Source organism: Elephas maximus, chromosome 10, assembly GCF_024166365.1.
Source record: "Elephas maximus indicus isolate mEleMax1 chromosome 10, mEleMax1 primary haplotype, whole genome shotgun sequence".
NCBI classification, from domain to species: Eukaryota; Metazoa; Chordata; class Mammalia; order Proboscidea; family Elephantidae; genus Elephas; species Elephas maximus.
The window spans coordinates 47,445,944-47,459,411 of NC_064828.1; the positions used below are offsets into that span (position 1 = coordinate 47,445,944).

Genomic DNA, 13,468 nt, shown 5'->3' on the forward strand with positions numbered 1-13,468 from the left:
TTTGACTAACTGCACCACCCCCGACCAGCTCGGACGTCAGATGCCTCCCGGTAACCGAAAGGGTTGGGAAAGCGGCTCAACCGGCCATCTTGGACATGGGCGGAAGTCTGGGTTAAAGAAACAAAAACGATTACGGTAGTAGTCGCGGAGAATACGGCGATTACGCTACGGTCGGAAAGCAGAAGTTAAAAAGGAAAATGGTTCTCCTTAAGGAGTCTTCCCAACCTCATCCATCTCGATTTTAAAGGGGCCGGATAAAGAAAGCCGTGCTTTTTTTCGTCTTGGTTCTTTAACGCGTGTCTGCCACGTGACTCAGGAGTCCACTGGAGTTTCCGGCTCAGGGGGAGGGCTTTTTTCCTTCACAATTTGTTTCCCTTGTTCATTGCGGTTATCTGGAGGCCCTAAAGGTTCCCTGAATCTTATACACGTTTCCAGCAGCGCCTTCTGCCGCTAAAAGCCTCGAAATCACCCTTTTTCTCGTGTCTAGGCCTAGCGGAACGCCCGCGCCCGCTTTGCTCAGGCCCCTGCGGGCCGGGACTGTCCCGGTGCATTGTGGACGCGGTAGTTTCCGCCGTATTTACGGCTGCTTTCAACGTGAGTGATGTGGTGAGTTGTTGAATGAAGTGAATTTTGTTTGTGCTCCATCGGTATGCAGTCAAGGCCGGGCGGTTCGTGGACCTCTCTTCCTTACCTGAGCTGTTGACTCGGCTAACCCCAGTCCACACCCCTTCTGGCCCGTGCTGCGGCCCGGGGAACGGTGGTGAGGGCCCCCTATATTTTGACTTTCGCGTTTGTCTTTGTTGCTGGCGGGCCTGGGTTTAGCAACTCCTGGTCGCGATTTTCGACTTTGCGCCCCCTTTTCAGCAAGGCTGTCAGGGGATCCTGCCCCTTTTGAGGACATTCGTGATCCACGTGAGCTGATATGAGCCCGCCTTGTGCTTTTTCCTCAGGTTCGCGGTGGGGAATATAACAAGCACCGGAGGATCCTAGTTCGGAGAGCAGGATTTTCTGCCGTGTCCCCTAGTTCTGGGGCCTGCCACCGAGGTCGGATATCCCCTGACCGTTGTTTAATGGAGATAGCTAACCGGTCTTCGTTGCTATCATCTATTCCCAAAAGAAGAACCCTGATTTATCTTTAAAGGAGAAACTGGAAGTCTTTTTAAAAGTTGTTCGTCCTCTTCCTACCGCTCCACCCCCAAGCACCTAATTTTGCTGTAGAAGTAGAGGCTTTTTGAACATCTTTCTCGCTATCTGGTGCTGATTTCCCTGCATAATGACTTTCTGTTTGTCTGGGTTTCGAAGCTTTTCTAAGCTTTGGAAGAATAACCCGTACCTTGGGCTAGTCCCAGGATACTCTCCTCACTCTCTCTTTCTCGTGGACAGCTATGGCATCTGGAACCGACAGAGGTGGTTTTCTCTTAAAACAGCGTCTCCACAGAATACCAAAGCACTGAATCTCCTGAAAGCCAAGACCAGATATCACAGGAAAGGAGATGAGGGAAGTAATAAGCAAGTTTCTTCTGATTCTCCTCATCTTTTTGCAGCTGGAGCAGCTCGGAAGAGAGCAGAGATGAATCCTCAGAGTAAAGAGCCTGTCTCATCGCCTCTGAGGGACACTATTCAACTCCCAACAAGACCTTTGAATTCAGAGGAGTGGGATAAACTTAAGGAAGATTTCAAAGGAAAGGGCAATTTCGAAAATTGGATCAGCTCACAGATAACTTACTCTCGTAGCTCTATAGATGTGGCCAAATCTCTGTTGGCGTGGGTAGCTGCAAAAAACAATGGTATTGTAAGCTATGATTTACTGGTGAAGTATTTATATCTCTGTGTCTTTCATAAGCAGAAATCAGAAATTATTGACGTCTATGAAATCATGAAAGTCAGATACAAAATTTTAGAACCAGCGGGTTACAGTCTTCTTATCCGGGGATTAATCCATACAGACAGATGGAGAGAGGCCTTGCTGCTGTTAGAAGACTTCGAAAAAGTCATGATCCCTTCAAAAAGGAACTATGATGACTGTATCCAGGGAGCCCTCCTTCATCAAGATGTAAACACAGCTTGGAATCTGTATCAGAAATTGCTAGGTCATGATCTTATACCTATGTTGGAAACTTTAGAAGCCTTCTTTGATTTTGGAAAAGATATAAAGGACCATCAGTATGCAAACAAACTACTAGACATTCTTTTGTATCTGAGAAATAATCAGCTATATCCTGGGGAGTCATTTGCACATAGTATAAAAGCATGGTTTGAGAGGTAATTGTGAGTTGTTTTTAGATGTGTGCTTTTAATACCTATACATAAAAGTAGCCCATTTTTTTTGGTCATTGCTGAGAACAGTTGTTATTCAGAGTGTACTTATTGTCCATCTCGTAGTAAGATTTGTTTCAAGAAAAAATTTTAAACTTTTTGAAAAAGTTTTTTAAAAAGTAGCAGTGAAAATAATGTGTGTTAGTCTCCACCCATCGCATAAAAGGGAAATTTTAGAGCATTTATAGTTTTCATGTATTTTTTCCTTTTAGAAGGATGATTCGTTTTTTGAGTCACCTAGTATGATGTTGATGCTTAATGGTCAGTACTTGTGACTAGAGTTCATAGGAAGAAAAGGTAATAGCATTTGGCTGGAGCTATTTCTGGTTCACATTAGTATTTTCAGAAATTCCCCTGAAACCTAGCGACTGGTGTGCAGGTATGTATTCTGTTTAGTCTCTGCTCTTCATCAGTTTAGGTGATTAGAGCTGACAGGGGGATCGTGATCAAATCTGATATGCAGATATTAAAATGGGAGATCTTCATGCTTCTAGTTCCTTTGGCTATTTCCATCATTTGGCTGCTTTCTCTCCAAGGCCATCTCCTTTACTTTCCCATTGCTTTTATTTTTTGTTATTGGCTACATGCCTGTTGTTGCTCCAGTCTTTTATTTTTCCACCACTAATTAAAAAAAAAACTAAAAAAAAAAAACTAGTTTTTTTTTAATTTGCTTTAGATTCTTTTTCTAAAAATATATCCCTTCCCTCTGGTTTTCTCTTACTTTTCTACTACAAATCGTATTTATAAAGTGTTGAAGTGAAAATTACACTTAATTGTCTTTTGGGCTAAGTAATCATTCAGTCATTTAACAAAGATTTTGAATACGAGTGGAGGAGTCGTCAGACTGTGAAAATCTTTGAATGCCTGAGAGTCAAGAGTGCTGGTTTTGAAGCGGTATTAGAAAGGGAACTGCCAAGGCATTGAGAAGTGTAGACTGGGGAGGGATTAAGATTGGAAATGGGGAGATCTGTTGGAAGCAATTGTAGGCTTGGGCGAGAAATGATGAGGTCCTAAATAAAGTAACTGGGGAGGTAATGGAACCAATAGGATTTGATGGTAATATATGCAAGGAGAAAGAGTAAAGGTTAAGATGATTGAGCAAATAAATATATAAATAGTTTTTTAATGCCTCCAGTTAGGCTAAGAACTGAGAATGCTTTATGATGGAAGATCTCTTAGGATGGCATCCACACCCTAACTGGGAATACAATACCTGACAGTTAAATAACCGTGGTGTATAAGATAATAACATAAGAGAGAAGTTATTCTGGGCTAGAAAAATCTCTGGCGGCATTGTGGAGAAGGTTAGAGTTGGGTTTTGTTTAGAGGTTACACTACTAAGGTCAACTGCTTTCTATACAGCACCAGTGAGATAAATTTGGAGTTAAAGAAGATGAGAGTAGGGTGGCAGGAGGGGATCTGAGGGGAAGGAGGAAATTCAGAGTAGGGTACATCAGTTCCTTAATCCCATCACAGTGTAACAACCACTTTTCAATTAAACCATTTTAGGAAAATCTTAACTTTTCAGAGCTCTTGCTTACAGAGTTTCTAAATACACTAAATAGCTTTTGATTCAGTAGGAATTTAATCTTGTGATGATTTGGTTTTTACAATCTCTTTTGTAGTGTTCCTGGAGAACAATGGAAAGGACAATTCACCACAATCCAGAAAAGGTAAAGGCCAATTTTTAGTTTACTTTTAACTTGTTTAATTCAGGGTTAGTAGGCTTTGTTGCTATTGGTTAAAAGAAAGGAAAAGAAATTAAGAACACCTTTTTTTTAGGGATAGGATGGAGCCCTGGTAGTATAGCAGTTAAGTGCTTGGCTGCTAACCAAAAGGTTGGTGGTTCAAACCCACCCTGCAACTCCTTGGGAGAAAGAGCCGGTGATCTGATCCTGTAAAGATGACAGCGTAGAAAACCCTATGGGTCATTTCTACTCAGACTCATGGGGTTGGTATGAGTGGAAATCAACTTGACGACACCTAACAGCAACAACAGGGATAGGATAATGAAGTCTATAATTAGAGAACCTTAGGAAAAAAGCTATATTTTGTATTAGAGAATTTGCAGAACATTTCTCCTGTAGGTACAGTGAGCCTGGTGTGAAGCCGTAAAATATTTTCTCCTGGATTTTCAGGACCCAGTTGTGTATTTTGAATGACTTCAGAAACTTCACCTGCGTGCTCAACAGTGTGCTATCTTGGGTTTCCTGGCACAGTGATGTGTAATATCAGTTTTATAAAAAAACATGCATGTGATGATTATGAAGGTTTTCATGTTTTTATTACCTTTCAATTTCCTTATGTCTTAGGATTATTCATTTTAGAATTAAGTTCTTTTTCCAGGGCATTATTTAACATAATTATAATTACAGTGGTCGATGTTCGGGTTGTGGAAAAACCATGGAGTCTATTTACCTGAGTCCAGAAGAGTATGAATTTCTCAAGGAAAATATCATGAGAAATGTGATAGATGGAGGTGACCAATATAAAAAGACGACACCTGAGGTGAGTCTGGAGCAGGTTTTATTGCATTCTGGAATTGCTTGGTTAGAGCATGTTTCAGCAAACTTTTTTTTATAAAAGGCCAAAAGGTAAATATTTTAGGCTTTGCGGACCATACAATCTCTGTTGAAACTCTGCTGTTGTAGAAAGAACAGCCTAAACAGTATATATAAATGAACGGGCATGGCTGTGTTTCAGTGAACTTTATTTCTAAAACCAAGCAGCCAAACCATTCTTTGCCAACCTTTAGAAAAGAGTGTTTTGCTTTAACATTTCATGGAATGATTGGGTTAGACTGTTATCCATCTATTGATGTCAGACCTTGTACATCAGTCATTGTACATCTGGGCAAAAATACACTTCAACTAACTGTTTCCAGAAAACTGTGTTCAGTAAACTCCCATGAAAGCATGCTGGTTTCTCACAACTTTTCTGGTTAAGAGAGCTTAGGGTAACTTGACAAAATTATGTTTTCTTAGTATTGAATTGGAATGTTTTAAGTCATTTATAGTAACTTTATTTTGCTAATCTGCAATACTTTATGCTGGCTTGGTAAGATTAATTGAAGAAGTAAAACGTTTTCCTGTTGGTCATTCTTGGCGAAAGGTTGCCCATCATCTTTCTGAGTGCTTTTTTTTTCAAGGTTCCAAACAAAAATGAAAAGGGATAATTGTTTTGCTTTCTCACATCACTTACAAGTTTCAGAAAATATGCCTAGATTATATTAAGATGTTTAACTGCAGAATAAAGTCCAAATCTGGTCCATAAAAACAATATTGCCATTGATAGAATACCTTTGAGCTGGCTTTGTTGCTAAAGTGACAGTTAATACTTAAAGTAATGCTAAGTACTTTATATCCATTATCTTTTTTTTAAATTGCATTGTAGATGAAAGTTTACGGAACTAACTAGTTTCTCATCAAACAGTTAGTACACACTTTGTTGTATGACATAGGTTAACAACACCATGAGATGTCAACACTCTCCCTTCTTAACCCTGGGTTCCCTGTTACTAGCTTTTCTGTTCCCTCCTGCCTTCCAGCCCATGCCCCAGGGCTGGTGCATCCCTTTAGTCTTGTTTTGTTCCATGGGTCTGTTCAGTCTTTGGCTGAAGGGTGAACTTCAGGAGTGACCTCGTTACTGAGCTGAAAGTGTGTCTGGGGGCTGTACTCTCAGGGTTTCTCTTGTCTCTGTCAGGCCAGCAAGTCTGTTCTTTCTTTTTGAGTTAGAATTTTGTTCTATATTTTTCTCCAGCTCTGTCCGGGACTTTCTACTGTGATCCCTGTCAGAGCAGTCAGTGGCGGTAGATGGGTACTGTCTCATTGTACTGGACTCAGTCTGGTGGAGGCCATGGTAAATGTGGTCCATAAGTCCTTTGGACTAATCTTTCTCCTGTATCTTTAGTTTTCTTCATTCTTGCTTGCTACTGAAGGGGTGAGACCAGTGGAATATCCTAGATGGCTGCTTACAGGCTTTTAAGAGCCCAGACCCTACACACCTTTTTTTTTTTTTTTTTAATTTTTAAAATTTTTATTGTGCTTTAAGTGAAAAGTTTACAAATCAAGTCAGTCTCTCATATAAAAATTTACATATACCTTTCTAGGTACTCCTAGTTGCTTTCCCCCTAATGAGACAGCACACTCCTTTTCTCCACCCTGTATTCCCTGTGTCCTTTCAGCTAGCTTCTGTCCCCTTGTGCCTTTCCTCTCCAGACAGGAGCTGCCAACATAGTCTCATGTGCCTACTTGAGCCAAGAAGCTCACTCCTCACCAGTATTGTTTTCTATCTCATAGTCCAGTCCGGTCCCTGTCTGAAGAGTTGGCTTTGGGAATGGTTCCAGTCTTGGGCTAATAAAAGGCCTGGGGACCATGACCTCTGGGGTCCTTCTAGTCTCAGTCAGACCATTAAGTCTGGTCTTTTTATGAGAATTTGAGGTCTGCATCCCACTGCTCACCTGCTGCATCAGGGATTCTCTGTTGTATCACTGTCAGGGCAGTCACTGGTTGTAGCCGGGCACTATCTAGTTCTTCTGGTCTCAGGCTGATGTATTCTCTGATTTATGTGGCCCTTTCTGTCTCTTGGGCTAATAATTACCTTGTGTCTTTGGTGTCCTTCATTCTCCTTTGCTCCAGGTGGGTTGAGACCAATTGATGCATCTTAGATGGCCACTTGCTAGACTGCAGACGCCACTCACCAAAATGGGGTGCAGAATGTTTTCTTAATAGATTTTGTTATGTCAGTTGATCTAGATGTCCCCTGAAACCATGGTGCCCAAACCCCTGCCCCTGCTGCGCTGGCCTTCAAAGCGTTCTGTTTATTCAGGAAACTTCTTTGCTTTTAGTTTAGTGCAGTTGTGCTGACCTCTCCTGTGTTGTGTGTTGTCTTTCGCTTCACTTAAAATAGTTCTTGTCTACTATTTAATTAGTGAATACCCTTCTTCCTCCCTCCCTCCCCACCCTCGTAATCATCAAAGAATATTTTCTTCTGTGTTTAAACCTTTTCTTGAGTTCTTATAATAGTGGTCTCATACAATATTTGTCCTTTTGCAATTAGTTAATTTTACTCAGCATAATGCCTTCCAGATTCCTCCATGTTATGAGATGTTTCATAGATATATCCTTGTTCTTTATTGATGCATAGTATTCCATTGTGTGAATATACCATAATTTTTGTATCCATTCATCCACTGATGGGCATCTAGGTTGCTTCAATCTTCTTGCTATTGTAAACAGTGCTACAATGAACATGGGTGTGTAAAGGTTCTTATTTCTCTAGGATATATTCCAAGGAGTGGGATTCCTGGATCATATGGTATTTCTAGTTCTAGCTTTCTAAGAAAGTGCCATATCATATTCCAAATGGTTGTATCATTTTATATTCCCACCAGCAGTGCATAAAAGCTCTGATCTCCCTTCAGCCCCTCCAACATTTGTTATTTCTTCTTTTATTGATTCGTGTCAATATCTCATTGTGGCTTTGATTTGCATTTCTCTGTTGCCAGAGATCATGAGCATTTCCTTATGTGTCTGTTGGCCACTTGGGTGTCTTCTTTGGTAAAGTGTCTGTTCATTTCTTTTGCCCATTTTTTAATTGGATTATTTGTCTTTTTGTTGCAGAGGTGGTGGATTTTCTTATAGATTTTAGAGATTAGACCTTTGTCTGACTTACAATAGCCAAAAATTTTTTTCTAGTCTGTAGGTTCTCTTTTTATCCTTATGGTAAAGTCTTTTGATGAGCATAAATGTTTAATTTTTAGAAGATCCCGGTCATCTAGCTTATCTTGTGGAGCTTGTGTGTTGTTGGTTACAGACATCCCTTGTCTTATATCTCATTTAATCCTTACAACCACCCTAAAAGGTACTGTTTTATTTTTATTTTACAGATAAATTGATTCAGACATTGGGAGAGTAAATCTGCCCAAGGACACCCCACTAATAAAATCTAGGTCTGACTGACCTCAAAACCTTTGCCATTATACTCTACTGCCTCTCATGGAATCCGAAGTTACAGTAGCAATCCTAGTTCCATGTATGTCTGACAGCCTTGTGGTTGTAGCAGCGCTTAGTGCTTTAGTAGGAGTTTCAGCCAGCTAAAACATACTTTAAGCCAGTAAATTCCCTGTTCTCTCAACATACCTCTATTGAGCACTTATATGTATCTCCTGAGTCAGGTGTTAAGGTAGATGCAAGGTTGTGTGAATCATGTTGCTTGCTACCAAAGACTGACCATTTCTGTTGTGTGCTAATTGAATAATCTTCCTAGTCCCAATTTTTTATTTAAAATGTTTTTTTCATCCTGCAGAAACAGTGAAAAAAGTAGCACAATGATCACCTATATACCCTTTGTCTAGAGAAACCAATTATTAAATATTATGATGCATTTGCTTTCTCTCTGTTTTTGTATGAAGCATTTGAAAGTAAATTGCAGAAATGATGACACTGTATCTTAAATATTTCAACATGTATCTTCTAAGAAAGAAAATTTTATGTAACTAAGTGCTATCACATTTAAGAAAACTAACATTAATTCAGTGTTATGGAATAAAAAGTTGATATGCAGATTTCCCCAGTTATCCACCAAAAATGTATTTCATAACTTCCCTCCATCCCTCGATCCAGGATTCAATCAACGTTTACTCATTGCTTTTCATTGTTTTGTTTTTTTTTTAATTGTGCTTTAAGTGAAAGTTTACAAATCAAGTCAATCTCTCACACAAAAGCTTATATACACCTTGCTACATAATCCCAATTGCTCTACCCCTAATGAGACAGCCCACTCCCTCCCTCCACTCTCTCTTTTCGTGTCCATTTCACCAGCTTCTAAACCCCTCTACCCTCTAATCTCCCTCCAGGCAGGAGATGCCAACATAGTCTCAAGTGTCCGCCTGATCCAAGAAGCTCACTCCTCACCAGCATCTCTCTCCTTCCCATTGTCCAGTCCAATCCCTGTCTGAAGAGTTGGCTTTGGGAACGATTCCTGTCCTGGGCCAACAGAACGCCTGGGGGCAGTGACCACCGGGGTCCTTCTAGTCTCAGTCAGACCATTAAGTCTGGTCTTTTTACGAGAATTTGGGGTCTGCATCCCACTGCTCTCCTGCTCCCTCGGGGCTTCTCTGTTGTGTTCCCTGTCAGGGCAGTCGTGTGATGTAGCCGGACATCATCTAGCTCTTCTGGTCTCAGACTGATGTAGTATCTGGTTTATGTGGCCGTTTCTGTCTCTTGGGCTCGTATTACCTTGTATCCTTAGTGTTCTTCATTCTCCTTTGGTCCAGGTCAGTTGAGACCAATTGATGCATCTTAAATGGCTGCTTGCCAGCATTTAAGACCCCAGATGCCACTTTCCAAGGTGGGATGTAGAATGTTTTCTTAGTAGATTTTATTATGCCAATTGACTTAGATGTCCCCTGAAACCATGGTCCCCAAACCCCCGCCCCTGCTACGCTGGCCTTTGAAGCATTCAGTTTATTCAGGAAATTCCTTTGCTTTTGATTTAGTCCAGTTGTGCTGACCTCTCCTGTATTGTGTGTTGTCTCTCCCTTCACCTAAAGTAGTTCTTATCCATTATTTAATTAGTGAATGCCCCTCTCCTACCCCTCGTAACCATCAAAGAATATTTTCTTCTCTGTTTAAACTATTTCTTGAATTCTTATAGTAGTGGTCTTATACAATATTTGTCCTTTTGCAGTTGACTAATTTCACTCAGCATAATGCCTTCCAGATTCCTCCATGTTATGAAATGTTTCACCGATTCATCACTGTTCTTTATGGATGTGTAGTATTCCATTGTGTGAATATACCATAATTTATTTATCCATTCATCTGTTGATGGGAACCTTGGTTGCTTTCATCTTTTTTGCTATTGTAAACAGTGCTGCAGTGGACATGGGTGTGCATATATCTGTTTGTGTAAAGGCTCTTATTTCTCTAGGATATATTCCGAGGAGTGGGATTGCTGGATCTAATGGTAGTTCTATTTCTAGCTTTTTAAGGAAGCACCTAATCGATTTCCAAAGTGGTTGTACCATTTGACATTCCCACCAGCAATTTGTAAGTGCTCCAATCTCTCCATAGCCTCTTCAACATTTATTGTTTTGTGCTTTTTGGATTAATGCCAACCTTGTTGGAGTGAGGTGAAATCTCATTGTAGTTTTGATTTGTATTTCTCTAATGGCTAATGATCCTGAGCATTTCCTCATGTATCTGTTAGCAGCCTGAAGGTCTTCTTCAGTGAAGTGTCTGTTCTTACCTTTTGCCCATTATTTAATTGGGTTATTTGTTTTTTTGCAGTTGAGTTTTTGCAGTATCATGTTGATTTTACAGATGAGGCACTGATCAGAAATGTCATCGCAAAAAACTTCTTCCCAGTCTGTAGGTGGTCTTTTTACTCTTTTGATGAAGTCATTAGATGAGCATAGGTGTTTGATTTTTAAGTGCTGCCAGTTACCTTGTTTTTCTTCTGCATTGTTAGTAATGTTTTGTCTCCTGTTTATGCCATGTATTAGGGCTCCTAACGTTGTCCCAATTTTTCTTCTATGATCTTTATCGTTTTAGATTTTATATTTCGGTCTTTGATCCATTTTGAGCTCATTTTTGTGCATGGTGTGAGGTACGGGCCTTGTTTCGTTTTTTTGCAGATAGATATCTAGTTATGCCAGCACCATTTGTTAAAAAGATTCTCTTTTCCCCATTTAACTGCTTTGGGGCCTTTGTCAAATATCAACTGCTCATATGTGGATGGATTTATGTCTGGATTCTCAATTCTGTTCCATTGGTCTTTGTATCTGTTGTTATACCAGTACCAGGCTGTTTTGACTACTGTGGCGGCGTAATAGGTTCTAAAATCAGGTAAAGTAAGGCCTCCCACTTTGTTCTTCTTTTTCAGTAATGCCTATTTATCTGGGGCCTCTTTCCCTTCCATATGAAGTTGGTGATTTGTTTCTCCATCTCATTAAAGAATGTCGTTGGGATTTGGATCGGAATTGCATTACATGTATAGATCGCTTTTGGTAGAATAGACATTTTTATAATGTTAAGTCTTCCTATTCGTGAGCAAGGTATATTTTTCCACTTATGTAAGCCTCTTTTGGTTTCTTACAGAAGTGTACTGTAGTTTTTTTTGTATAAGTCTTTTACATCTCTGGTAAGATTTATTCCTAAGTATTTTATCTTCTTGGGGGCTACTGTAAATGACATTGATTTGGTGATTTCCTCTTCGATGTTCTTTTTGTTGGTGTAGGGGAATCCAACTGATTTTTGTATGTTTATCTTGAACCCCGATACTCTGCTGAACTCTTCTATTAGTTTCAGTAGTTTTCTGGAGGATTCCTTAGGGCTTTCTGTGTATAAGATCATATCATCTGCAAACAGAGATACTTTTACTTCTTCCTTGCCAATCTAGATGCCCCTTATTTCTTTATCTAGCCTAATTGTTCTGGCTGGGACCTCCAACACACTGTTGAATAAGAGTGGTGATAAAGGGCATCATTGTCTGGTTCCCGATCTCAAGGGGAATGCTTTCAGGCTCTCTCCATTTAGGATGATGTTGGTTATTGGCTTTGTATAAATGCCGTTTATTATGTTGAGGAATTTTCCTTCTATTCCTATTTTGCTGAGAGTTTTTATTATGAATCGGTGTTGAATTTTATCAAATGCCTTTTCTGCATCAATTGATAAAATCATGTGATTCTTATCTTTTGTTCTATTTAATATGATGGATTATATTAATTGTTTTTCTACTGTTAAACCATGCCTGCATACCTGGTATGAATCCCACTTGGTCATGGTGAGTTATTTTTTTGATACGTTGTTGAATTCTGTTAGCTAGAATTTTGTTGAGGATTTTGCATCTAAGTTCATGAGGGATATCAGTCTGTAATTTTGTTCTTTTGTGGTGTCTTTACCTGGTTTTGGTATCAGGGAAATGCTGGCTTCAGAGAATGAGTTTGGGAGTATTCCATCCTTTTCTATGCTCTGAAGTACCTTTAGTAGTAGTGGTGTTAACTTTTCTCTGAAAGTTTGGTAGAACTCTGCAGTGAAGCCATCCGGGTAAGGGCTTTTTTTTGTTGGGAGTTTTTTGATTATCTTTTCAATTTCTTCTTTTGTTATGGGTCTATTTATTTGTTCTACCTCTGTTTGCTTTAGTTTAGGTAGGTAGTGTTTTTCTAGGAATTCATCCATTTCTTCTAGGTTTTCAAATTTGTTAGAGTACACTTTTTCATAGTAATCTGATATGATTCTTTTAATTTCAGTTGGGTCTGTTGCAATATCGCCCATCTCATTTCTTATTTGATTTATTTGCTTCCTCTCCGGTTTTTCTTTAGTCAGTTTGGTCAATGGTTTATCAATTTTGTTGATTTTTTTCAAAGAACCAGCTTTTGGTATTGTTAATTTTTTCAGTTGTTTTTGTTTTCTATTTCATTTAGTTCTGCTCTGATTTTTATTATTTGTTGTCTTCTGGTGCCTGATGGTTCCTTTTGTTCCTCTCTATTTGTTCACATTGTAGGAATAATTCTTTGATTTTGGCCCTTTCTTCTTTTTGTATGTGTGCATTTATTGATATAAATTGACCTCTGCTTTTGCTGTGTCCCAAAGGTTCTAATAGGAAGTGTTTTTATTCTCATTGGATTCTATGTATTTCTTTATTCCATCCTTGATGTCTTCTATAATGCAGTCTTTTTTGAGCAGGGTGTTTTTCAGTTTCCAAGTGTTTGATTTCTTTTGCCTGCTTTTTCTGTTATTGATTTCTACTTTTATGGCCTTATGGTCAGAGAAGATGCTTTGTAATATTTCAGTGTTTTGGATTCTGCTAAGGGTTCTTTATGACCTAATAATATGTGGTCTATTCTAGAGAATGTTCCATGTACACTAGAAAAGAAAGTATACTTGGCTGCTGTTGGGTGGAGTGTTCTGTATGTGTCTATGAGGTCAAGTTGGTTTATTGTGGCATTTAAATCTTCCATGTCTTTATTGAGCTGCTTTCTGGATGTCCTGTCCTTCACCGAAAGTGGTGTGTTGAAGTCTCCCACTATTATTGTGGAACGGTCTATCTCACGTTTCAATGCTGATAGAGTTTGTTTTATGTATCTTGCAGCCCTGTCATTGGGTACATAAATATTTAATATGGTTATATTTTCTTGATATATTGTCTC

The 13,468-nt window shown here is 39.4% G+C and overlaps 1 protein-coding gene across 5 annotated transcripts in view; it reads left to right on the forward strand.

Annotated features, from left to right (window-relative positions):
- Positions 1-515: 515 nt before the first annotated feature.
- Positions 516-13,468, forward strand: part of PRORP (protein only RNase P catalytic subunit) — a 147,371-nt gene continuing 134,418 nt past the window's right edge. The window contains exons 1-4 of one of the 5 annotated variants that reach the window (XM_049898600.1): positions 516-594; positions 951-2,262; positions 3,942-3,989; positions 4,692-4,824. In XM_049898600.1, coding sequence (XP_049754557.1) covers positions 1,274-2,262; positions 3,942-3,989; positions 4,692-4,824 — 1,170 coding nt within the window. In that variant the 5' untranslated portion in view covers positions 516-594; positions 951-1,273. Of the gene's footprint in view, positions 761-950; positions 2,263-3,941; positions 3,990-4,691; positions 4,825-13,468 lie in introns of all 5 variants that reach the window. The other 4 variants (XM_049898601.1, XM_049898597.1, XM_049898598.1 and 1 more) reach the window with 4 other exon arrangements.